The sequence below is a fragment of the Camelina sativa genome, chromosome 5 (genome assembly GCF_030686135.1).
Source record: "Camelina sativa cultivar CO46 ecotype springtype chromosome 5, ASM3068613v1".
In the NCBI taxonomy this organism is placed as follows: Eukaryota; Viridiplantae; Streptophyta; class Magnoliopsida; order Brassicales; family Brassicaceae; genus Camelina; species Camelina sativa.
Window position 1 is genome coordinate 5,370,161 of NC_141884.1, and position 26,012 is coordinate 5,396,172.

General features: G+C 30.4%; 3 protein-coding genes and 2 pseudogenes across 6 annotated transcripts; 2 read left to right on the forward strand and 3 right to left on the reverse strand.

Moving 5' to 3' along the window:
- Positions 1 to 518: 518 nt before the first annotated feature.
- On the reverse strand, positions 519 to 2,621 carry LOC104788921 (protein neprosin-like; annotated as a pseudogene).
- A 971-nt stretch (positions 2,622 to 3,592) lies between these two features.
- Positions 3,593 to 6,465, forward strand: LOC104785652 (F-box/LRR-repeat protein At3g58940). 2 transcript variants are annotated; one of them, XR_015598358.1, is made up of 7 exons: positions 3,594 to 3,825; positions 3,932 to 4,248; positions 4,382 to 4,741; positions 4,838 to 5,320; positions 5,429 to 6,019; positions 6,097 to 6,237; positions 6,335 to 6,465. XR_015598358.1 is itself a non-coding variant. In XM_010510907.3 (4 exons), the coding sequence occupies exons 2-4, from the start codon at positions 3,955 to 3,957 to the stop codon at positions 5,255 to 5,257; spliced, it is 1,074 nt and encodes a 357-aa protein (XP_010509209.1). In that variant the 5' UTR covers positions 3,593 to 3,825; positions 3,932 to 3,954; the 3' UTR covers positions 5,258 to 5,400. The 2 variants fall into 2 exon arrangements, 1 of the variants encoding a protein (XP_010509209.1); XM_010510907.3 differs by lacking the exons at positions 5,429 to 6,019; positions 6,097 to 6,237; positions 6,335 to 6,465 and having other exon boundaries at positions 3,593 to 3,825; positions 4,838 to 5,400.
- Positions 5,498 to 6,282, forward strand: LOC147943282 (F-box/LRR-repeat protein At3g58900 pseudogene; annotated as a pseudogene). The gene is made up of 2 exons (XR_015558498.1): positions 5,498 to 6,048; positions 6,097 to 6,282. The product of XR_015558498.1 is annotated as an F-box/LRR-repeat protein At3g58900 pseudogene (transcript).
- A 2,064-nt stretch (positions 6,466 to 8,529) lies between the features above and the next one.
- On the reverse strand, positions 8,530 to 11,253 carry LOC104785655 (E3 ubiquitin-protein ligase APD1-like). The gene is made up of 10 exons (XM_010510908.2): positions 10,896 to 11,253; positions 10,661 to 10,767; positions 10,450 to 10,575; positions 10,241 to 10,334; positions 9,844 to 9,924; positions 9,679 to 9,764; positions 9,424 to 9,579; positions 9,261 to 9,336; positions 8,832 to 9,147; positions 8,530 to 8,692 (listed from the first exon to the last, which is right to left on the reverse strand). The coding sequence occupies exons 1-10, from the start codon at positions 11,131 to 11,133 to the stop codon at positions 8,617 to 8,619; spliced, it is 1,356 nt and encodes a 451-aa protein (XP_010509210.1). The 5' UTR covers positions 11,134 to 11,253; the 3' UTR covers positions 8,530 to 8,616.
- A 7,151-nt stretch (positions 11,254 to 18,404) lies between these two features.
- On the reverse strand, positions 18,405 to 20,300 carry LOC104785656 (GDSL esterase/lipase At2g38180). 2 transcript variants are annotated; one of them, XM_010510912.3, is made up of 6 exons: positions 19,948 to 20,300; positions 19,602 to 19,679; positions 19,335 to 19,475; positions 19,156 to 19,232; positions 18,931 to 19,074; positions 18,405 to 18,839 (listed from the first exon to the last, which is right to left on the reverse strand). In XM_010510912.3, exons 1-6 carry the CDS (start codon positions 19,984 to 19,986, stop codon positions 18,569 to 18,571), a joined length of 750 nt encoding a protein of 249 aa, XP_010509214.2. In that variant the 5' UTR covers positions 19,987 to 20,300; the 3' UTR covers positions 18,405 to 18,568. The 2 variants fall into 2 exon arrangements, with proteins under 2 accessions (XP_010509214.2, XP_010509212.2); XM_010510910.3 differs by having other exon boundaries at positions 19,943 to 20,300.
- Between the last annotated feature and the right edge of the window lie 5,712 nt (positions 20,301 to 26,012).

Genomic DNA, 26,012 nt, shown 5'->3' on the forward strand with positions numbered 1-26,012 from the left:
AAATGACATAATTATTAGAATTATTTATGAAAACTGACACTAATTTTAACATTAATTATTCGTAACCGATTTAAACATTTAATATCAATTTTAACAAATGACACAATCTTGGTATCACTTCTAATAATTGACACTACGGTTAACATCACATATTCACAATTATTATAAATATTTAACATCACTTATTATTACCGTAGCTAATATAACATCATTTATATTAAGTGATTCAAAATTAACATCACTTTAAACAACCGGTGTATATTAACATCGACTATAATAAGTGATGCAAACATTTCGTTCAACCGATGCAAATATATTGCATCACCACTTCCAGAGTCACTTAAATAAGTGATGTAAAACTCATTTGCATCAATTATAACTGATGCTAATATTCAAAAGAAGCGACACAAAACACCTCTTATTTTGTAGTGTAGTAATATGGATATAGTTTAGTCAACTTTATTTCTCCTGCCAATTGATATAGTTTTGGTCAATACATATACATGAATCATTAATCATCAAGTACCACAATTTCCACCTGGTCCTCCTAAGGAGAAGGTTACTCTACTAAAGTTAAGATATCCCCAATATATTAGTCTATAACACTCGTAAGAATCTGCATAGAGTCTTGTTTTCTTAGCTTCCATATCAATGGTTTGGTAGTTCAAATTCTTCACTTTAATAAACGAAAAATGTGAACTTTTCTGGAAATTTGCAACTGGAAAATGACCGTTTCCCATTGGAGGACTCACACCATCAGGAGAGATAAACGTATTTCCTCCAAAGCGTATCAAAGAAGCTCCTTTGTTTAAGTGTGTAAATAACTCTTTGGGCCAGTATCCTATTAATTTATCGACTCTTTTTAGTACTCAGTTCCCAGTGAAGCCATCCTAATAAATATTAAAACATTAGAAAAACTATTAAATTAAATCTCTCAAATTTATAATTATATATGTGATTTGAATAAGAAACATAAAAATGAACTATATTAAAAAAATCCTGCAAGAAATACTAAAGAAGATGGATTCAAGTATTTTAAAGGATAATCCAAATAGTTAAAATTAATATAAATATTATAAATAAATAAAAAAAACTTCCAACATTCTTGTCAAATAGATGATTTATCATACATAAAGTCGAGAATTTTTTACCTGAAAAATTCATGGTTGAATAAGAGCGCTTACTTTACCACCATAAATAGAGGTATTACCATACGCTTCTCCGAGCACAGGATCTCGAGTAACAAGAACAAAGCCAGCACATTGTGTATTATAACATCCAGTTTTTTTGGAGCCATCTGCCTAATAAATAAAAATATAACATTGAATGTAAACAATTATGCAAGAATATTTCTCATGTATAAAGAACATAGTTATGTTGTAAAAACATAGATAAAAAAATAATTAATTTACTCACGGTCCAATATATTGTAAATCGCGTTGAACTGTCACCATATAATCTTGGATGCACTGTATAAAATTCAAATTTTATGAAAATATTTGTTACAAAAAGTGTATACTCAAACTATTTCTCCAATATTTCATGATGAATTTACATACATTAAATCATCATAAATTAGTTATTTTCTTGTTTTTGTGGGTAAGTATTCCACATATTTTAGGGATCTCTTACTTTATCTATGCTCATATATTTTTATATATACTTTCATTACATAAATTGTATTTGTAAGTTTTAGTTCCTTGTGTAAAATCGCATGATGTTCTATAAAGTATACATTTTGGTTTATACGTTAATTAAAAACTTACCGCCCAACCAACTTGTATGCTATTAAGTTGATCACGAGGTCCATTCTCTAACCAAATTTGATTTTTACTGTATTGGTTTCTTTGTACAGTTAAATTATGAACACTTATATAAGCCTCTGCTCCTCGATAGATGGTTCCATCTAAAATGGTCTCAATTGTTGCAAACTGTATAAATCATAAAAGTTGCCACTTTAAATATATAAAGTTTGCATGTATTATTATAATCACAACACTAGAAAGAAGATAAAAAATGTGATTGCGAATAATCAATTATTGTGCTATAAATAAGATAAAATGTTATACAGGATGGTATATATGAATATTTTAATAAAAACGATGATAAAAGAAGAAGATTTACATGTTGGCCAGGATACTCGAATGTGTCGAGATGGACGCTCTCAGTTCCATTTATTTGCCTTAAAATTGATACCATTCCTTTGGGACAACGTTGATGATCTATTTTATATTTATCGTTGTTAGTATGGATTTCATTTGAAATGAATTTTTCCTATAACATAACACAAAACAACAAGATTAAGTTTTAGAAAAAGAATTACAACATTATTCTCTATTAATTAGAGAAAATTTTGGCCACATTTATTCATATATGATTGAAAAATTTAACCACCATACCGGAATCTTGTGATACTTAAACATTGAATGTTGGAAAGCCGGTTGTTTGTATATATCCACACAATCAAAATCCTGAAATATCAATTAATTTTATTTTTTCATATCAAATTCAAAGAATTGACAAACAAAGTAGAAGTTATAGAATCTCACAAGCATAAGTCCGTTGGCCCCTAACGTTAATAGCAAATAAGACGTAAAAACGAGCGCTAGATGTAAACCCATTTTTAAGTTTTACTTGTGTTTCTCATTGATAAATTTTAGTTATATATATACGAATAGGAGTCAACTACTAATAAATTTATTGCTAGTCATATCAAATACCTCTTATTAACTTACCAAAAAATTTAAATACAAAAAAGAATAATTATTAAAAGAATCATTTTGGTCAACAATACAAAGTTATTGTTAGTCATATACAAAAAAAAAAAAAAAAAAAGTTTACTCTTACAACATATAGCACAAAAAAAAATCTTACTCCATTCTTTTAGGCCGACCATTAGAAAAGAATATTCTTTTGTTACCAAAGACCACTTTATTTGACAAGCTCAAGACATGGAAATTTCTCCAGGAGATGTTTCATTATTCATTTGCTCCAACTCTCCTTTAGTTCCTCGGAATTTGGTTATCTCTAGGACTATCACAGGACATGACAACAGAAAATTATAGGGATATCCACACAAGCACTCGCAAACGGGTCCCGTTCCTTGTCGAATCAGATCATTGTGCAAGGGGCCCTGAAACAAGATGAAAAAATAGCTAGAGAGAGATATCGAAAACTTATTTTGAGTTGTCCAAAAAACAAAATTCAAAGTTTAATACATTCATTATGAATGTGATTTATATTATGTATTTTTGTGTATTTTACATTTTATATTATATAGTATAATTTATCCTTAACTTTTTGATTCATACCTTAATGACGAGAGTCTCTAGATTCGGAGATCTTTTAAGCAGTAATGACACAAGTCTCATAGATTTTCTCGAATAGAAATGAGATATATTCTTCCATGATTACGTTTTCAAAATTTGTCTCATTGTCACGAACGCACGATTACTTGAGTAAAAACCTTCGTCTGTTAATATTGGTATGATTGTGTTTAGGTTTGGTTTATTTGCTTTGATAACCGGTCCAAACCAAACCAACCAGAAAAATTAAAACAAAACCAAACCAAACCACGTCTCTCTTCCTCTGCTTTTTTTTTTTTTTTTTTTTTTTTTTTTTTGACAATAATATCTCTCTTCCTCCTCTGGCTTTGCAGTTAATTTCTCACTGTACGCTTCGTTTTCTTCTGATATTCCTTCCGAGACCTTGTCACTTGTATACAAACCAGAGCGATTCAGCACTCTCTGACTCTTATCTCTTCTAAAAAACCCTAAATCTTCACTAAAGATTGGGTCTTTGACATCGTGTCTGTACAGCACCAAGGTAGGTGCTATCATATTTACGTTGTTAACTGGGGTTTCCTTTGTTTAGGTTTGGAACTGTTTGGTAATTGTTGATTTTGCTAATTTGTATCTATATATATATATAGATATATATGTTCCTGCAGTAACGATGGATTGGTTCGGGAGTTTACCGGACGAGGTTATTTGCTATATCTTGTCTTTCCTTACGACAAAGGAGGCTGCTTTGACATCGGTTCTCTCCCAGAGGTGGCTCAATTTGTGGACACTTGTCCCTAATCTTGACGTTGATGACTCTGTCTTCCTTCATCCTGAAGAGGGCAAGCGTGAAAGGGATGGGATGCTTCAGAGCTTTATGGATTTTGTGGATAGAGTATTGGCAGTGCAGGGTGGTGATTCTCCCGTTAAGAAATTCTCCCTCAAGTGTCAGACTGGTATTGATAAGGTTCGTGTGAATCGTTGGATATGTAATCCTTGAGGTGTAAACACAACTCTTTTTTTTTTTTTTTAGTTCTCAAACATTTACAAAGACAGAGTTCATCCTTTGAAGTTCCTTATTGTCTCCTTTCTGCGTTCAGGGTTTATTACACCACGATGTGACAGACAAATGTGGGGATGCTTGTGACTGCATTTCTCGGGAGGATAAAGGTCGTTCGCCCTTATCTTGTCCAGTGAAGAAGTTGCAGGTTAGAGGGTTTCGAGGAACAGTTAGAGAGAAAGAGATGATAAGGCATTTCTTGGAGTATTTCCCGTGTTTGGATGAGATGGAGATGGATGCCGAAGAGAATGATTCTACAAACTTTGAAGTACCTAGACTTCTAAAAGTTCTTGCATATAAGCTCCACGATGTGGTCTCGACAGAGGTAGTTAGACATTCTAAGATTTGGGTACGGTCTGGGAGTTGTTCCGAGACCCAGATGGATGATATCTACTCTGAGGTATATTTGATTACCGTCTTCAATCACATAAAAATCATTACAGCGTTGAAAAAAATAACCAACTGTCGTTTCTTATTATTTTTTTTTTTCCTACAGTTCGCTCCCCGCAATAAAGAGTGTATCTACGATATGTTCTTCATAATGCGTAGAGCTTCTTCCCCGGTACCTCCTCCTCTGCGAGAAGAGATGTCTGATCAGGGCGACCTTCAAATGCAACTAGATGCTGCTAACGCCAAACTTGCGGATCTTAAGGAGAGGCAACAGGAACAAGAAGCTCAGCGTGCAGGCTACGAAGCTCAGATGGCGGGCTACGAAGCTATGTTCGATATAATTGTCGACCAGAACCCATTGCTAGAATCAGCGTGGAGGGATCGAGAGCGAGCAAAGGCGGCGTCGAGTGGTCAGGAGATGACTGAGAAGAAGCGGGACTATGATGTTCTGTTTGAAATCATTCTCGAGCAGAACCCGATGCTAGCATCAGCAATACAGGCTCGACATCCAGGGATCGGGAGATAACTGAGCAAGACCAAGCTACGGCAGCAGAGCAGAATAGATTTTTTTTTTTTTTTTTTTTTTTTGGTATTTTTACTAATTTGGTTTGTGTTTATTTAATTTAATTTGCGGTTTACAATCCTGAATGAATTATTAATTTGTGTTTATCTGTTTGCTTTTGTCCCTTCTCTCGAGTTTGACGACTCTGTCTTCCTTCATCAAGAAGAGGGTCAGCCGGAAAGAGTCCGAAATACGCAGAGCTTCATGGATTTTGTGGATAGAGTATTGACATTGCAGAGTGATTCTCCCATAGTCAAATTCTCCCTCAAGTGTAAAACTGGTGTTGACTCAGATCGTGTGGATCGTTGGTTATGTAATGTGCTGAAGCGTGGTGTTTCGGACCTCCATCTTTTCATTGATTTCAGAGATTTATATTGGCTGCCTCACGAAGTGGGTGTCAGTAGGACACTGGTTGAGCTGAGACTAGGAAGTGAATTTGATCTTTATTGGTGGGAGAAGGATATATGCTTACCGATGCTTAAAACTCTTGTTCTTGACTCCTGCGTGTTATGTATTGGTCTGTTTCCGATTCTTCTTTCTGCTTGCCCTGCGCTTGAAGAGTTAGATATGAGTAATACCCGGTGGAGGGAGTCCAATGTGACTGTGTCTAGCCAGATCCTCCAAGTCTTGTTTACTTTTATTACTGTGATTCTCTTGCGGAGGACTATCCACAAGTTAACTTTGAAAACTTAGTCGAGGCTCAAATCAACCTTTTATTAACTCAAGGTCAAATCGAGCAAACAAGAGCACTCAAGGTCAAATCGAGCAAACAACCTTTTATTAACCTTTTATTTCGTTTGCAGGTGCTTTCAAGGTGCTGTGAAGCGATGCCAGTGTTCAACAACCTCAAATTGTTAAGTATTTGGAGTGACATGAGTCGGGGATGGCAAGCAATGCCAGTTCTTTTAAGGAATTGCCCACATTTAGAAACTCTAATCATTGAGGTAGAACTACAATCCATGAAGCTACATGGACAAAACATCAGTTAAAAAACCAGTTCACGCTTACAACAACCTTATTGTCTCCTTTACGTGTTTTCAGGGTCTCTTCTTCAAGTTAGCCACAGTAAGATAATATAATAACCTGAAGACTTACTTATCTCCAATTGAATCATACCACTCCCTGTAAAAGGACGTCTATTAAACTCATGGGCAATACAATGCAATTTTATGTAGGAACTTCCATTTGACTAACCCTGAATTAGATTCCATGACCAAGCGATGTCACGACAAAATGCAATCTTGTTCAACGGCGAATGACTCGCGTTCCTGTGAATTGAGAGACTTGACATTATCAGTATATATATATCTCATAAAGGCAACAACAATTACAAACAGAAAATCTCATCACACGCAACAATTACAAACAGACTTCTATATCCTCTTACGTTTATTAAAAAGTCATTTTCCTTTTCTAGTTGGGGCTTTAATTAACTACTACAATATAGGAATGAAGTCTCGGTTGTAAGAAAACAACGCGGGAAATGGGATTAGGTATATTTTTGCGGTTTTGCTGCAGATTTAGCGGTTACGTGTTTCCATCAATAAAGAAGAACTCATAGGCATTTCTTTGTGTTCATGTTTTGTTGAAACTCTATCACAGGCTCACAGCCTCGCTGACAATGGTAAACAAACTAGGCCTGGGCATTCCGGTACCCGTTCGGGTACGGATCGGTTTCGAGTTTTCGGATTTAGATGTATAGGACCCGTTCGGGTATTTCTAGACTTCGGGATCGGATCGGATTTGGTTCGGGTATTTCGGGTTCGGATTCGGATTACCCGAAGTTCACAAAACTCAAAATTTTAGTATCTAATTTAGTCTAAATTATTCAATAATACGCAATATATCTGAAAATTTAGAGTATTTTTAACCCAAGTTTACTAATAAAAATTTTAAATACTTCAAATTATCGAAAATATCTAAAAATATGAATATTTTGGACACTTTTATTATTAAAATTATAAATATAACTAATATATTACTACTAAATAATAATAATAATATGGGTATATTCGGATACCTGTTCAGATTTCGGTTCGGATCGGGTTCGGGTTCGGGTTTTCGGATTTAGAGATTTAGACCCCTTTGGGTATTTTACAATTTCGGATACGGGTTCGGATCGGGTTTTTCTGATCGGGTTCGGATCGAATCTTCGGATCCAGGTATTTTGCCCAGACCTAAAACAAACATGCAAACATAGCAATCAGCATTTGACAAAACTACAATATATACTATTATCAGGGGCGGATCCACATAGGTTGGGACTGGTTGCACCTGGTCAAAACTTTGGCTGGATCCGCCGCTGACTATTATTACTAACCTTGCTCGACCAGAAGCTGAACCGCAGAACCTTGGAGCTTAACCTATAGGTGATATTTAAAAGAGTCCCTCTATTAAAATAATATTGCCAACCCTAAGACAAATGAAATCAGTTCAATAAATTGTCAAAAAAGTGAATTCCAATGACAACCAAAAGCTAGAATCAATTGTGACTAAAAAAATAGGTAAAGATTGAATCTTTGATTTCAGTTTTTCAATGACAATTTTAAACCGTACTGAAAATCTTAAACCTGCCTTGTAAGTATCCTGTGAGACAGGTTAAGCTCACAGTTCAAAGGAGACTCATAGAGAATCCATATAGCTGACGCCCTGGTTTAAAGTAAATTGGAACAAAAAATAAGTTGAGAAACCAACCGAGGAACCACATACCCATAACGAGGACGAAGCAGTACATACACGAGGGGATTTGTTCTTCGACGTTACGAGATAGATACAACGAGATGTGGATGTTGCATTTGTATTTGCATTCGAACTGAATCCATTTAGGTGATTCTTAGAGGAAGAGAGAAACCTTATTACTAATATACTAGCCAACCTTAAAGCAAAGGGATTGGATTCTATGATTAAAGTAACAACATACAGCTTGATTAAAGTAATTTATTATTAACATACAGAGCTTGATTAATGTCAGAAATTTGTGCATTGGAGAGGGTTGTGTGTTGGAGGGGAGATAGATTGATACCCACTGTAACGCATATTCCCAAGTCACCAAGAGATACTCGACTTACCATTTCAGGGCTTGGACCCATTTGGGAATGTTATAGTCAACAAACAATATGATTCACTATATTTGCCTAACTTATGGTGGTTTTAAGTTAAAACTTTTAACAAATGGTGTAATAAAAAAGATGGTCAAGGAAAGAAATGAAATAATCATGCAAAGAAAGAAATGAGAATTGTCAAGATCAAATGATAATTTATTATTAATGGGTTCTATGGATTCAACATCATGTTAATTAGAGAGATTTATATATTGACTCATTTTACACTGTATAGATACGCTTTACTTTCTTCATATTCTTTTGACATATTGGACAATTCCCACCAGCTTCTGCCATCCTACATATTCATAAGGTTAAATATTTCAGATCAGTCCCAATACACTAAACACATTAACCAAATACTATTTTTGCAATCAAGTACGTAGTTTTGATATGTCTAGTTGTATATTATCAATTATTCGTGTAGAAAAACTTACTTTGTTCCGCATTCATAACAGGAGACGCAGTGGCCACATGGGATGAAAAAGCAATCTTTTGGAGCATCCAAACAAATGGCACAGAGACGTCTTGTTTGGTTACTCGCTTCACCCACATGTCCCATATTATCTTCTAAATCAGCATCATCATTTGCAAAAGGCTCATTAAATGAACACACGGTTGAAACATCGTCATCTTTGTTTTCAAGTAGAAATGCTCTAGCGAAATCATTGCCGGCTAGATATCCCTCTTCACAAAAGCACTGTAACTTTTTGCAGATGCATAAAGCTACCAGCATGAAGCAAGTCACCACACCTGCATTTGCAATAATACTACATGTCACTGCTTTCAAATTCTTGCCAAAGAGAAAACTGACCAACGCTCAAATCCAATTATGAACTTGACTTTGATAAGATCAAAATGTTTACCAGTGAAAATTACATATCCAATCCCTCTATGTTGATATGTGAACTTTATGTACCATTTATCTTCGATGGATACTCCCTAAGCCCAAAGGCAAGGGCAATAAGACGAACATTCATTCAGCTAAGATTAATAATAATAACTTTGTTTACGCTTCCAAATACATACCTCATGACTCGGTGCTGGTGAAGTTACGACAACAGAGTTTCCAACAAGGGACATTGCATTGAGCTTGAATGTGCACTCGCCATTGCTGAAGGTACAGTTGTAGAATGATTTTTTAGTATCATACAACATAGCCCTCACATCAATAGTCAGTTCCACCTGAAAAAACATCAGGTCAAGTAAAACAATGAACGGTGCAGAAACCAAAAATAAAAACAGAATCCAAAGTCATTACTTGATAAGTCAGTAATTATTTACCTCTACGTCCTTCCTCGTCTTCAAGTTAGCCACAGCAAGATAATAACTTGAAGACTTAATCATCTTCAATTCAATCATACCACTCCCTACAAAGAACTTTTATCAACTCATGGGTAATCATTATAACACGATGCATTTTAAGTTGGGAACTTTCATTAGACTAACCCTCAATTAGATTCCACGACAATGCATTAATGTAATGATATGCAGATTCTTCCCAAAACGTCCGAGAGATGCCTTGACTTCCTACGAATTGAGAGCCCCGAAATAATCAGTTTTCCATAAAAGGAAACACTTTCAAACAAAAAAACAAACTCACTCACACTACTATACCTTCTTAGTTCTTTCAAAAGTTATTTTCCTTTTCTAGTTGGGGTTTTGTTTTACGTTATAGTATAAACTATATACGAATGGGTTTAGCCAAGTTATTTTGGTTAGTGTCAAGCTTTTAGGTTTTTCTTACTGTTGTTACATGATTTTAACAGCCTCACTGACAACATCAAACCAACAGGTAGAAGCAGGCATAGAAAAATGAGAAAACTACTACAATATATATACTAACCTTCATTGACCACAAGCTGAACCGCAGAACCTTCTGGTTTAACCCTATATGATATATTCATTGAAGATCCTTCATTAAAGTAATAAGGCCAACCCTGAGGAATATGGAATCAGATCAATAAATTGTCTACAAGAGTATTCAATGACAATCAAAACTATAATAGATTCTGACTTCAAACATATTGTAGTACAGAGAAATCTTAAACCTACCTTGTAAGTATCCTGTGGGAGAGGAAACACTCGGGATTCTGACCAGTTCACCAAACGATCCAAGGGAGGAGACCCATTGAATCCATACAGCTGAAGGCCTGATTTTGAACAATCCAGCTCCTTCACCTAACAAAAATATATCAATAAATTAACACAGCCCTTTGATCAACACAGAAACACTTAAAGAGAAGTGAGTAAAAAAAAGACAAACCATAATGCTTTTGACAAAAAAGGAGCTTGGGTCAACAAGAATGGACGAAGAAGGTCCAAGCCAAACGTTCTTTGGTTCAAAAAGATTCTTAATCAGAATAAACGACGCTGTGGAGTCATCATCATCAATCGAGAGAATTAAGTCAAAACCCAAAGACCAAAAAAATCCATAACACAAAAAAAAAGAAAAAGAAAAAAAAAAGATCGTAAAATTTGTGAAGTTGAGAGAAACAAACCAAAGACCCAGACAAGAAGAGCCAAAGTGGCCCAGCAGAAGTTCGGCTCTAAAAGGTTCCGGAACGAGCAAAACTCACCCCAGTTGAAAACCCCATGACTTCTTCTACTACTACGAGCACCATCATCATCATCTCTTTCGACGACGTTATCAGAAGATGAAGCTGAGATCCTTGAGTCGAACACAGGAGCATAAGGTACATTAAGGTCCGGCGTTGATGGATGAAGAGGTGAATCCATCTCGGCGATTCTAGAGAGAGAAAAAAAAGTTGAAGGGAGAGGTGGAGAGTTGATAAAAAAAATTGGAGAAATTTATAATGATAAAAAAAAAGAACCTGTGAGAATCTGTGATCGAAGCTTAGCTTATCCATAATGTAACGGTTACACTTTTGTAATTGGTTTACCGGTGAGTCTTCCCTCTTTTCCTCGCCGGGGTTGAACTATAGATGGAAAGATATCACTATATTACCTTATAATGTTTTGACTTTTGAGAACTCTTTTTGATTAATTTAATACAAAACAAAAGTTGAGGGTGTTTTCGTCAAATTATGTTAAAACAGAATACCTATTTTAAGCTTTCTTAATAGGTTAAGTTTACCCATTACAATTTAATTTAATTAGTCACCTACCAAAAAAACAGATAATTTAATAAGTAGCTAGATTTGGACCCGCACATACGTTCGGGATTGATTTCAAAAACTAAGGTGATTTATTAGGTTTATAATATATTACGTATGTGTGGATTTATGTTTGTAAACATATTTTTAACGAACATTATTAATATTTATAATCTAAACTCATATCAATACAATATTTTATGTGTTTTAGTTAAAAAGAAGGATTATATCTGTTTTGTTATTAGTAGAAATAACTACAATAAAAATATAAGATAAAAATAGTATGTTTATTTCTAGAAAAAAAAAACTCGTCCTGTCTCATATATGTCATATTTTTTTTCTATCTCATAATTATGGTTTTTATAAATTTGAGATTGTATTTTTTTGTCCAACATATAAAAAAATAGGTAAGAGGTTCATATGGAATATATACCCGTATTTTATGTACCTTTTTGGGTATTTAAGTTTTACAAAATTAATGAAAATTATCCAAATTTTCTTTATGTTTTTCAAAATTTATCTATTATGTTTTTAAAAATACTTGAATTTCCTGTAAATTTTGTCCCCAAGTAGAACTTTACCTGTCCCAAAATTAATCATTTGCAAAAGAGTACAAAATTTATTGACTTTTTATTCTTATTGAAAATATCATATTTCATAGTATATTTATATATCATATGAATATATGATATCCTTTATTCATTGGTATTTTTATTCTTGAAATTTGTCCTTATGCATTATCACTGTTACAGTAATTATGGTTTTTAATCTAATTAATGTTTGCTTCAAAAAAATATATTCGAATTATAAGGAAAATTAAGAATATTCGTGTGAATCAAAATTTTATCATTTTGATATATTTGTATTTAAAGACTTATGATATTAACGTAATGATTCAAATTGAAACCCAAACATATTTTTTTGAAATCGCATTATATGGTTCATGAAGGCGAAGATTAGGGGGATTCTTTATTTTTAGTTGGTATGATAATTTCTATATATACGATAGAATTAAATATGAATTACTTATATTACTTAAATTTATAATTATCTATCCAAAATTTTATTGAAGATTATATTGATTCCTATCAGTTTGGATAGACAATTGTAGCCATATGTTTTGTTTTGTTTGATAACCTCAATTTAAATAGCACCCAAATTGAATAAAAAAAAACAAAAATGTGAATTTAAAATTCAATTTTTTAAAATATATTAATAACATTTTGATTTTTTATACCAAACATATATATACACATATATACCTACGTTATATGTGTGGATGGATAAACAAATTTGATATATAATTACATATTATTCATGATTAAAGTCCCTTAACAATTACTCTTTCATATTTTCTCTTTCACACCATATGTAGTAACAACATTTGTTATTTTTACCGCCTCCAAACATATAAATATTATTAAATCATGTATGGCTAAAAACAATTAAAATCATTTTAAAATGAAAAATATCAATTTAAAATATTAGATCTTAAATGAAATCTGTTACAAATTTTTCATTACAATTTTTCAAAGTTACTCTAGTCTTGAGATGTTAAACCTAAGAGAAGGAACCATTGCATTATTTATATTTTAGTTCTAAACCTTCATCAGATGTTTAAGCTAGCCATTTCAGAACCTTATAACACTGCAAAAATTATTATGATTTGGAAATAGATCGAAGAAATCACTCACACTAATATGATTATTATCATTAGGCGACGTGTAATATTATAATCATGAAGTAAAACTATACTGTTATAACTAATGTATATATGTACTAACATTAAAAAACGGTAATTATACAAAAAAATCATAAGATAAAATCGATTATAAAAACCTTATTGTTTCACATCACCCGTATTTTAACAATTTTACAGTCTTGACTTTTATATTTCATATGTTCTTGAAGAATTTCAAATCTGAAAGACTAAAAGATATTGAAATATAAAAGTTAAGAAACTCAAATCTCAAAATATTGATGCTCAAAAAAAATTTTGTGAATGAATGAAACAAAATACTTCGATGTGTCTTATATAAAGATTAGATTAGCTCAATACAATCTATTTTAATATACTAACAAAAAGGAAAATCATAATGTAAAATCCATTTTAAACTGTTCGATTTTGTAACAATATAATCATGAAGTAAAACTATACTATTATAACTAATGTATATATGTACTAACATTAAAAATGGTAATTATACAAAAAAAATCATAAGATAAAATCGATTATAAGAACTTGATTGTTTCACAGCACCCATATTTTCGAAGTTTTATAGTCTTCACTTGTATATTTCACATGTTCTTGAAGAGTTCCAAATCTGAAAGACTAAAAGATATTGAAATATAAAAGCTAAGAAACTCAAAATTCAAAATATTGATGCTCAAATTTTTTTTTTTGTGAATGAATGAAACAAAATATTTCGATATGTCTTATATAGAGATTAGATTAGCTCAATACAATCTATTTTAATATACTAATAAAAAGGAAAATCATAATGTAAAATCAATTTTAAACAATCAATTTTGTAACATAAAATCGATAATCAATGTTTCCGGAAATATCTCAAAATAAATAACCAAATGAAATATGTTTACATATATAAAATTTTGAATTTATAATTTTATATCCGTTTTTATAATTAGCTAAGATAACTACAGAATTTGGTAAGTAGCTTAAATTTCGTATATATGATAATCTAAATTTTTCAAACTAAATCAAGAAAAGATATGAAACGTGTAGACTTTTGTATCACATTAATTTCCTAAATAAAAACAATTTTCCTAAATTACTGAAATTATATATGGTCGTATTTAACTTGCTAATTAACAACCATTTGAGGTTAATTAGATATTTGATTTGATATCATTATTTAAGGTAATATTCGAGATTTCAACTTAATAATTCATTTTTAATTAGAATTTAAATATGGATAGTTTTTTATATTGAATTATATGTTATTTAAACTGTGTGATTAATGTTCCATAATATTAGTTATGGAAGTTACTAATTATCACCGATACTGATTTGTTTTCACTTCCCTAAAATATATATTTTTTTGTTTGACTTTTATTGTGTATAATTGTGGTCGATTATGTTTGGATGCAAGACTTTTTATTCTTGATCCGTTTTGTAAAACATGATCCGAATTAAGAAAACCGGGGTCACAAACGGATCATCTTGTTTTCACATTAAAAATTACTTTAATGTCCTTCTCCTATTGTATGCTTTTTAATTTATTCAGGGTTATTTTATGTCATATATTCTCAAGTTTCATTTTGCCTTGTAAATAATGCTTCCCTTTTAATAGTGTAGATTCTATCTCATAATTATGGTTTTAATAAATTTGAGATTGTATTTTTTTGTCCCACATATAAAAAAATAGGTAAGAGGTTCATATGGAATATATACCCGTATTTTATGTACCTTTTTGTGTATTTAAGTTTTACAAAATTAATGAAAATTATCCAAATTTTCTTTATGTTTTTCAAAATTTATCTATTATGTTTTTAAAAATACTTGAATTTCCTGTAAATTTTGTCCCCAAGTAGAACTTTACCTGTCCCAAAATTAATCATTTGCAAAAGAGTACAAAATTTATTGACTTTTTATTCTTATTGAAAATATCATATTTTATAGTATATTTATATATCATATGATATATGATATCCTTTATTCATTGGTATTTTTATTCATGAAATTTATCCTTATGCATTATCACTGTTACAGTAATTATGGTTTTTAATCTAATTAATGTTTGCTTCAAAAAAATATATTCGAATTATAAGGAAAATTAAGAATGTTCGTGTGAATCAAAATTTTATCATTTTGATATATTTGTATTTAAAGACTTATGATATTAACATAATGATTCAAATTGAAACCCAAACATATTTTTTTAAATCGCATTATATGGTTCATGAAGGCGAAGATTAGGGGGATTCTTTATTTTTAGTTGGTATGATAATTTCTATATATACAATAGAATTAAATATGAATTACTTATATTACTTAAATTTATAATTATCTATCCAAAATTTTATTGAAGATTATATTGATTCCTATCAGTTTGGATAGACAATTGTAGCCATATGTTTTGTTTTGTTTGATAACCCAATATAAATAGCACCCAAATTGAATATAAAAAAACAAAAATGTGAATTTAAAATTCGATTTTTTAAAATATATTAATAACATTTTGATTTTTTATACCAAACATATATATATACACATATATACCTACGTTATATGTGTGGATGGATAAACAAATTTGATATATAATTATATATTATTCATGATTAAAGTCCCTTAACAATTACTCTTTCATATTTTCTCTTTCACACCATATGTAGTAACAACATTTGTTATTTTTACCGCCTCCAAACATATAAATATTATTAAATCATGTATGGCTAAAAACAATTAAAATCATTTTAAAATGAAAAATATCAATTTAAAATATTAGATCTTAAATGAAATATGTTACAAATTTTTCATTACAATTTTTCAAAGTTACTCTAGTCTTGAGATGTTAAACCTAAGAGAAGGAACCATTGCATTATTTATATTTTAGTTCTAAACCTTCATCAGATGTTTAAGCTAGCCATTTCAGAACCTTATAACACTGCAAAAATTATTATGATTTGGAAATAGATCGAAGAAATCACTCACACTAATATGATTATTATCATTAGGCGACGTGTAATATTATAATCATGAAGTAAAACTATACTGTTATAACTAATGTATATATGTACTAACATTAAAAAACGGTAATTATACAAAAAAATCATAAGATAAAATCGATTATAAAAACCTTATTGTTTCACATCACCCGTATTTTAACAATTTTACAGTCTTGACTTTTATATTTCATATGTTCTTGAAGAATTTCAAATCTGAAAGACTAAAAGATATTGAAATATAAAAGTTAAGAAACTCAAATCTCAAAATATTGATGCTCAAAAAAAATTTTGTGAATGAATGAAACAAAATACTTCGATGTGTCTTATATAAAGATTAGATTAGCTCAATACAATCTATTTTAATATACTAACAAAAAGGAAAATCATAATGTAAAATCCATTTTAAACTGTTCGATTTTGTAACAATATAATCTTGAAGTAAAACTATACTATTATAACTAATGTATATATGTACTAACATTAAAAATGGTAATTATACAAAAAAAATCATAAGATAAAATCGATTATAAGAACTTGATTGTTTCACAGCACCCATATTTTCGAAGTTTTATAGTCTTCACTTGTATATTTCACATGTTCTTGAAGAGTTCCAAATCTGAAAGACTAAAAGATATTGAAATATAAAAGTTAAGAAACTCAAAATTCAAAATATTGATGCTCAAATTTTTTTTTTTGTGAATGAATGAAACAAAATATTTCGATATGTCTTATATAGAGATTAGATTAGCTCAATACAATCTATTTTAATATACTAATAAAAAGGAAAATCATAATGTAAAATCAATTTTAAACAATCAATTTTGTAACATAAAATCGATAATCAATGTTTCCGGAAATATCTCAAAATAAATAACCAAATGAAATATGTTTACATATATAAAATTTTGAATTTATAATTTTATACCCGTTTTTATAATTAGCTAAGATAACTACAGAATTTGGTAAGTAGCTTAAATTTCGTATATATGATAATCTAAATTTTTCAAACTAAATCAAGAAAAGATATGAAACGTGTAGACTTTTGTATCACATTAATTTCCTAAATAAAAACAATTTTCCTAAATTACTGAAATTATATATGGTCGTATTTAACTTGCTAATTAACAACCATTTGAGGTTAATTAGATATTTGATTTGATATCATTATTTAAGGTAATATTCGAGATTTCAACTTAATAATTCATTTTTAATTAGAATTTAAATATGGATAGTTTTTTATATTGAATTATATGTTATTTAAACTGTGTGATTAATGTTCCATAATATTAGTTATGGAAGTTACTAATTATCACCGATACTGATTTGTTTTCACTTCCCTAAAATATATATTTTTTTGTTTGACTTTTATTGTGTATAATTGTGGTCGATTATGTTTGGATGCAAGACTTTTTATTCTTGATCCGTTTTGTAAAACATGATCCGAATTAAGAAAACCGGGGTCACAAACGGATCATCTTGTTTTCACATTAAAAATTACTTTAATGTCTTTCTCCTATTGTATGCTTTATAATTTATTCAGGGTTATTTTACGTCATATATTCTCAAGTTTCATTTTGCTTTGTAAATAATGCTTCCCTTTTAATAGTGTAGATGTATTGAATATATTGATACACAATTTTAAGTTTTTAACACTTCTCTATGGTAAATTAATCTAACAATGATTTTACAATCAAACAGTATTATATAACATAAACTGATTCAGAAAACATTTTACGTACCTTTTCTCTATCATCAATCATCATAATTTACGACTTTACTTGTTTCCATGAGAACGAACAATCTCACCTAACTTGTTTTCATTTGTTGTGATATATCTATATATATATGTGAATGGGGACACCTTAGTAAACACACACATTTGTGCATTTCCATAATCGTCTTTAAAGAACCTGCAAAGTAGAGCGAGGAACAAATGAACTCGTTTGTGAAATAACTTGTCGAATCGAACTACACTATTTATTGTCTACCCTTAGCTTACAAATTTTATCATTTTTTTTGTGATAGGTCTCTCTGTGAAATTCGATAACTAAAGTACTATAACACCACCCACATTTGTGAATTTGTATGATTATCTTAGGATTTTTGAAAAAAAATTGGCTGAGTAGTGACCACCATTAGTGTTCACCAAACGAAAACAGAGTTTGTAGATTTGAATGTGTTTTGTTTTGTATTTCTGAAGCATACTAGTGAGAATTGATTGATTGTTGTTATCCGACGAACCAATGAACCTAATGATACATAACAAAGCTTCTAACCAAATGTTAAATTAGGAATATGAATATCGAGATGCAAAAATAAAGAGTGAAACTGTTAACATAACACCATCAAGATTGTAAACAAGTGTAGTTTTACAATCGGGCAGTAGGCGGTGGTGACTCCAACTGCTCGTTTCTGGTTAACTCTTGCTCACAAATGCTTACGGTGTCTGGCTCATACCGCATGTTTCTGTTTAATTCCAAATCACAAAGGGTTATGGAGTTTGGAACACCAAAATCAAATGGAAACTCAACAGGTAATGACTTCCAGTAAAGACTCGGTTTCCAATCCGCTTCTCTCACTGCCTTCAGTATCTCCTTCAAGACAATCTCGCTTGCCTTTGCTGTGAAATGGATCCCATCTCTATGAAGTAAAAACAAACCCCAAGGAGAGAGTAAGTTTAACCAAGAATCATTTCAGAGTTAAATGAATCATGAAGGTTTTAGTAGCTTACGTGAAGCAGCTATTCAACCAATCATCTTGTTGCTGTATTGCTGTCCAAATATCAACACCTTTCACATTAATCTCTCTGCATAGATTTAACAACGCTTCTGCATATGGACGACACCGCTCGTTACTCCGGCCTTTTACCATACCCCTGAGACATGAGTTACATAAAGCTAATGATCAAACATCCAAAAGATAATAGTAAGAGACCAAAGTTCAGTAAGACATGTACCCAAAAACTATCTGGATCTGTTTCTCATTCATTGGCGGAGGAGTAAGAAAAATGACGCGGGTCTTATCCGAAAGTCCCTAGTAAGAAGAGGAATAAGAAGATACCAAGAGTTAGCAAGTAAAGGCAACACCTTTCAGAGAGGCACTAACATTAAAAAAAAACTTTGAAAAGGGCATTACCAAAAGATGCTCTCCAATTTGTCTCATGTTATCAATGAATTCAGATAAAGGAACATGAGGACCAAAGCCTGATGGATGAGGATCCATTGAATCATTCCCACCGAAATAGACTATCACCAATGAAGGTTGTATCACAGCATCCTAATAGTACAAAAACCAAAAACAGAGGTCAAGAAAAGACTAATCTTTCACTATGGGAGATCTCAATGAGGAATCATACATAAGATTGACTACAAGAATGTCAATAAGAAGAGAGTGTATGTATACCTTTGGGAAGACTTGGTCTAAGACCTTCAAGGCAAACCTAGAATTCCAACCAGCATAACCACGAACGATGATGTCAGCCTGTAGATATGAAATCAAAACACACATAAAGGTACGAACTTTATCCTCAATCATTAGCTATATTAACAATGAAACAGTTTCTCCACTTGCGAATAGTAAAGGGTCATCAGCATTACACAGATTAGGTGGGTTCATTTGTTAGATTATTCACTACACAATCAAGTCCTAAACGGAAAATTCGAGAACTACAAGTCGAGATTACAAGGAATTGGGAGAAAATTTTGGGAATTGGAAGGGAAAAGAAGAGGAGAGAAATTACAAACCGTACGAGAGTAGATGTCAGCGAGTGTGGCACCCCAACCACCATCGGTGAAGCTGTATTGAACAATTGAAGAACCGAAGAGGACGATTTGAGGTCTTTGTGGTCCAACCATAGCTTCTTCTTCTCTCGCCAGGAGAGTTTTGCTTCGTCTCACTCCGATTAATTAAGAAAAAAAGAGAGAGAGACTGATTAGTAATAAATTGATTAGGCCATGCAAAATAAGGGTTTATGCGTTTTGTGATAAGTGTCAGATCGCACTACTGAGAGAAAGGTACCAAACACATTACCCAAAAAAATTCCTTTAAGTGTATTATTCTTAAAATAATCAAAAGAATAAATTCCTATGTCTGGTCTCTCCTAGTCAACATATTACAGTAAAACCTCTATAAATTAATAATGGTGGGACCAAAACATTTTATTAATTTATAGTGATATTAATTTATTTATAAATTAATAATTATTATTTTATACTGTAAATTAATAATTATTAATTTATAAATATATTTTAAATTATTTAAATTTTTAAAATTATGAATTGGAACAACTATAACAAAATAATATTAAACTTTCAAATGTTATAAATTTTATGGTTTAGGAATTGAACTTGTAATGTTTAGAAAGCATTATTGACAATAAATTACAAATACTATAGACAAATTGACTTATACACATGACATACATAAATTCAAATTTATGAAAAATAATACCAATTCTCCTATTTTTATAATCTGTCAAATTATCAAATTGTAAATGATGAATATCTAAAAATTAAACTTTAAAATTTAATTATTTGTATGACATGTTATAAAATATTTTAAAGATATCATTATAGTTTGAAAATACAACATTACAATTGTTCTATAGAAATGAGTTTAGAAGAAACATACACTATTATATATATATATATATTTATTTATATTTATATTTATATTTACATGATTATTAATTTATGATATTATTGGGACCATATTTTACATGGAGATTTCAAAAAAAATATTATCTTATTATCTTATCGAATATTGTTAATTTTTACACTGGCCCAACTTGGGACCAACAAAATTTATTAATTTATATTGTTTATTAATTTATAGAGTATTAATTTATAGAGGTTTTACTGTATATCATTAGTGAAGTAAACAACAATTTTAATATGTGAACTAGGTCTAGGTATTATCCGGCGGAAAACCGTGGGTTGAATTTTTTTTTAATTAAAATTTGTAATAATTTATTTTGTTATAATGTTATTTATAATGGTTTGTAAGTAAAAATTTGGTTTGTTTATATTATAATTTTTTTATTTTAAAAATGTTTTTTGAAAACCTATCAATAAAGCATTTGCATGTAATGAATAAAATTGTTTAAATTTTTATCAATTAAACGCAATCTTTACTAACATGTAAAAAACTCAAAAAGTAATTAAATATAGCTAATTAGCTAGCAAAGGTTCTGAAAAACCTCTTTTTAAAAACAACATTCATTGTTTTTATTTTCTTGGCTTTCCTTTCTTGTCTGCAATAATTTTAACTTTTCATGTAAACTTTTTTTTGATAAAATTTGTAGTTGTAGATTTTATTCGATTAGATTTTTAAAATATTAGCTATTAATTTTGTTTTAAAAGTACGAATTAGTTTTGATTCTAATAGATTTTTTTTTTACTTTTCTACCATTTATTTTATTTGATGTGTCCTCGATTTTCATTTTTTAATTAATTATATTTATTTAATTAATTAATTAATCTTAATTAAGTTTTTCTAATGGCAATTGAATGTAATATTTTACACATTTTAATATTAGTTTTATATTTGTACTTCCCAATTAATATAGTAGGATAAAATTCGTAGTTCTAAATTTTCTTCGATTAAATTCTAAAAATTTTATCTGTTAATTTTTTTTAAGTATGAATTAATTTTGATACTACATAATAGATTTTTTTATTTTCTACAATTTATTTTATTTAATGGGTCTCCGATTTTCATTTTTTAATTAATTATATTTATTTAATTAATTAATTAATCTTAATTATGTTTTTCTAGTGACAATTGAATGTAATTTTTTAGATATTTTAAGGTTAGTTTCATATTTGTACTTTCTAATTAATATAGTAGGATTTAGAGCTACAGCAGTACGGGTTTACAAGTTCAAAATTAGGTTTAGTAAACTACTTTTTGAAACATTAGAAATCGCTCTAAACTAAACATTAGACAGTACTGGTACCTCTTTTTCTTTTTTTTTGGTGAAGAAGTACTGGTACCTTTTTTTTTTATTACCGCTAATGTGCTTCCGTTTTCTAAAACGCTTTTGATACCAATTACGTGAATCAGGCTTTTTAACAAAGTTGTCATGTTTATTAGGTTGGGGTGGTTCCTCATCATATTGGAGTGGTTCAACCGCTCCATTAGGTTTCATAGTACCATATAATTAGATAAGCTGTTTCGTTCATATATATATGAGAATCACTAATCATCAAGCTTAAGAATCTTTTCTTTTGCGGAAGTTTATACAATCGGTCAGCTTTTTTTTTTTTTTTTCACCTTAACTATACGTTTCATATCTTGTGAAGTCCGAAAACATTACCTTTACCAATTTATCCTTGGAACACTGTTTAGTACTGGTCGTATGTGAATAGAATTTATGATCGACAACAATAATTGCGAAGCCGTTATTTATATTCGTACTCATTTTTGCTTAGGATTCTTTGCAAAGATATGGTTATTTATACTGTGAGAGAATGTATGATTACGATTCTTTGTAAGAAGAGATGATGTAAATGATAACATTAGTCTCTTATTCCGTACACACTAAAGGACCCACCCGCTCTCGTCAAATGGTTTCTGACCACGCTAGGCTAGATGCCCTAACAAGTAAACAGTAAGGAAACAAATGTAGGCGATTGGATTAGTTTTGATATCTTTAAGTAACAAAGACAAAAGATCGCAATAGATTGTTTATCCAAGAAGTGTCAATAACAACATCTTCCACATGCAAATGAGAAGTACATAGACGTAATATCAAGAAGGCAGCTTCCGGGAAGTTTCCTCTAAGGTTTCTACGTTAAATACAATTTTGGTTTTATTCTCTTGGCCTTTTCATTATTGTGTCCCCAACGCCTTTCGTCCATTGTTGCCCATACGTATATAAGATTGAACGAAAAAAAAGAAGCTAGTGTAACTTCCAAAATCACTAAAGATTTGTGGGGCTTTTCCAGAAATAACAATGTTGTTCTGTATTCGGACACGACATATGAGTTCGTCAGCTGTGTTTGCGTCTTTATCTACCCACTTGGGTTCCCTATTTCTCTCTACTCCTCGGCCACATCCGCTTGAGTACTTACGTTATGGTTTAGAGACCATAATTTCAATAAATACATATAATTCGATCGTCTCAATCGTTGTCAAGCGCTTATGATATTTAGTTTTATAGTTCTCCGGGACTAGTGGCGCTATAATCTAAAATTATCTAGGCCACTAAATTAGGGGAATAAGTTATATATAACTGAACAAATTGATGGGTATAATTACGAAATCATTCTTGGAATATATGCATTATGCGTACAATTACGAAATTATCTTAGAATGTTTTAATTTACTTATATACTACTAGTTTAACTTTATCACACATTTCGCTTTCTTGATGAGATCTTTTCAAAATCTTCAAATTCACATATTATGGGTACGGAATATTGGATGGTGGGTGTTGAAGCAAAAGGTCATCAAAATGTGTTGGAGCTTAATGGACTTTTAAATCAACCCTATCGCTAGATCTAAGGTTCTATTTAATATTATACTACTACAAAATATAGAAATGTATTAGACTATTAGGAAGTGGTCCCTTCACAACATCCTGATAATTTGGAACGATCGATAAAGAAAACTATTATGCAAACTACAATTTTATAGCTTTGCTAATAATTGAGAATTAAAAAATATATATATTCTTTGGCAATCTAAATATACAAAGTTGAAGTAGATCATGTGGCAAGAAGTTTTGATCTTCAGATCCTCGCCATCTCGCATATTTTTTCTCTCTAAATCATCTCCAAGACTTCAGTTTGATTATGGTAGAAATAGAAATGGATATATCCGTCATTGTTTTTTTTTTATATTTTATTTGATACCTCCCTCCAAAAGAGACATACTTGGAACATCACATATTTTTTTAAGAATGAATCTCGTTTTTATGTCTTTCTTATTCTCGCTGGATTCGTTCTTTATCTCGATTAATTTGTCGACCTCATTTTTTTTCTTATGATCAATGTCGACCTCTTTTCTATGGTCTAGTTTTAATCATCATTTTTCAGATGAATAGTTTTAAGTAAAACACACAGATTAAGAAGTCTTTACTTTTAATAACTTCAACCAATCAGAAACAATACTGCATAATATAAAATACTAAACTAATCTAAAAGTTGCATTGAAATTTGAAAGCATCCTATATTATCTATATTATGAAACAAACAATTTCTCCAAAACATCCTATATTTTGAAACGGAGGGAGTATGAAATAAACATCAGCTAAAAGTTAATAACATCATAAATAGTAATACTACTAGCGAACAAAAGCCAGCAGCCGCTTCCTGCCTTTTATGAAGCTATTATTTATTACCTCCTCGTTAAGCCAAAAAGCCACATGGCTAAACCATCAACTTCGTATTCGTACTAACGACACAAGTTTGGGCCTTTAAGATACTCTAAAAAACACCCTCTAGCTAGCACGTGTTATTGTGACACTAATTCGTTTTCTTATGCGAAATTCATTTAATACACAACATGGGTATTTTTTTTCTTTATTACCGAACATGTCTTTTTTTACCAGGTGTTTTATTTATTTATTTATCAAACTTGTTTTCTTGAGTCTTTTTTCGGGTTTCTCATTTTCGGTTTTTCATGTCAGCCTAAAGTTACTGGAGTACAGTGGAAATATGGAATCATGGTTCGATGACATCTCCTCATTGATGAGCTTCTTTGGAGTACCATGTGGACTAAATATGTCTTGACATCCACGCAATGGGGTACACTTTCCCACCCAAAGCCTTTGTCAAGCAGAGTTTGAGTATCTACTGTTTAGTGATCTCCGCACTTTAACTTAATCGAGTGCGGGTATTACGAGAGATATGTGCATAACTACGTATATATCTGTAGTTAAAAATGTTTTATTCATTTATTATGATTTTATCATTTTGTAATTATCTCTAAATATTTTGTAAACAAGGCAAAGTTAAACATTCAATATGCATAAATTATATATTCATTTCAAGCTAGGTTGCATAGAAACGGAAACGGATATACGGAATCAAAACGTTTCGGAAATGGGAAATGATTTTTTAAAAAAATTAAGAAATGGAAACGTTTTAGAAACGTATATATATATATCTAGATATATATGTATATATACATACTCAAACACCAAACATAAAACCTATATCAAAAGGAATATTTGAAACAACACAAAATTAAAACATAAAATATTAAATAAATGATTTAATACACTAATAATATTATATATTTATATGTATTATAATGAATGTATATTTTCAAATTATTTTATTTATTAAGTTTCTAAACTAAAAAAAGTTTCCATCATGTTTCCAAAACGGAAATAGTGTTTTAATTGTTTTTCAAATAGAGATTTTTAGGAATCGTGTTTCCATGACTTGTTTTTGTGTTTCCACGGTTTTCTATTTCTGAAACGTTTTGGAAACGGAAAACGGAGCTTAAAAAGAGTTTCCATGCAACATAGATTTCGAGGCCTAATAAAATGTTTTCAGTAATTTAATCACTCATAGAATACTACTAATATTATTTTATGAATTATAATATATTTCCTCTTATAAAATCATTGAATGTGGTAGTCTTAGTCTTCAACATATTTATTTTTAACCATTGTGCTACTAGACTAAAATACAGTAAAACCTCATAATCACTATAAATTAATAAAGTTTGTTATTTCCAAATCGGACCAATGTAAAAAATAACAAAATTTGATAAGATAATAAGTAAATAATTTTTTCAAATTCTCTTGTAAAAATATGATCCCAATAATATCATAAATTAATAATTATGTAATTTTACACA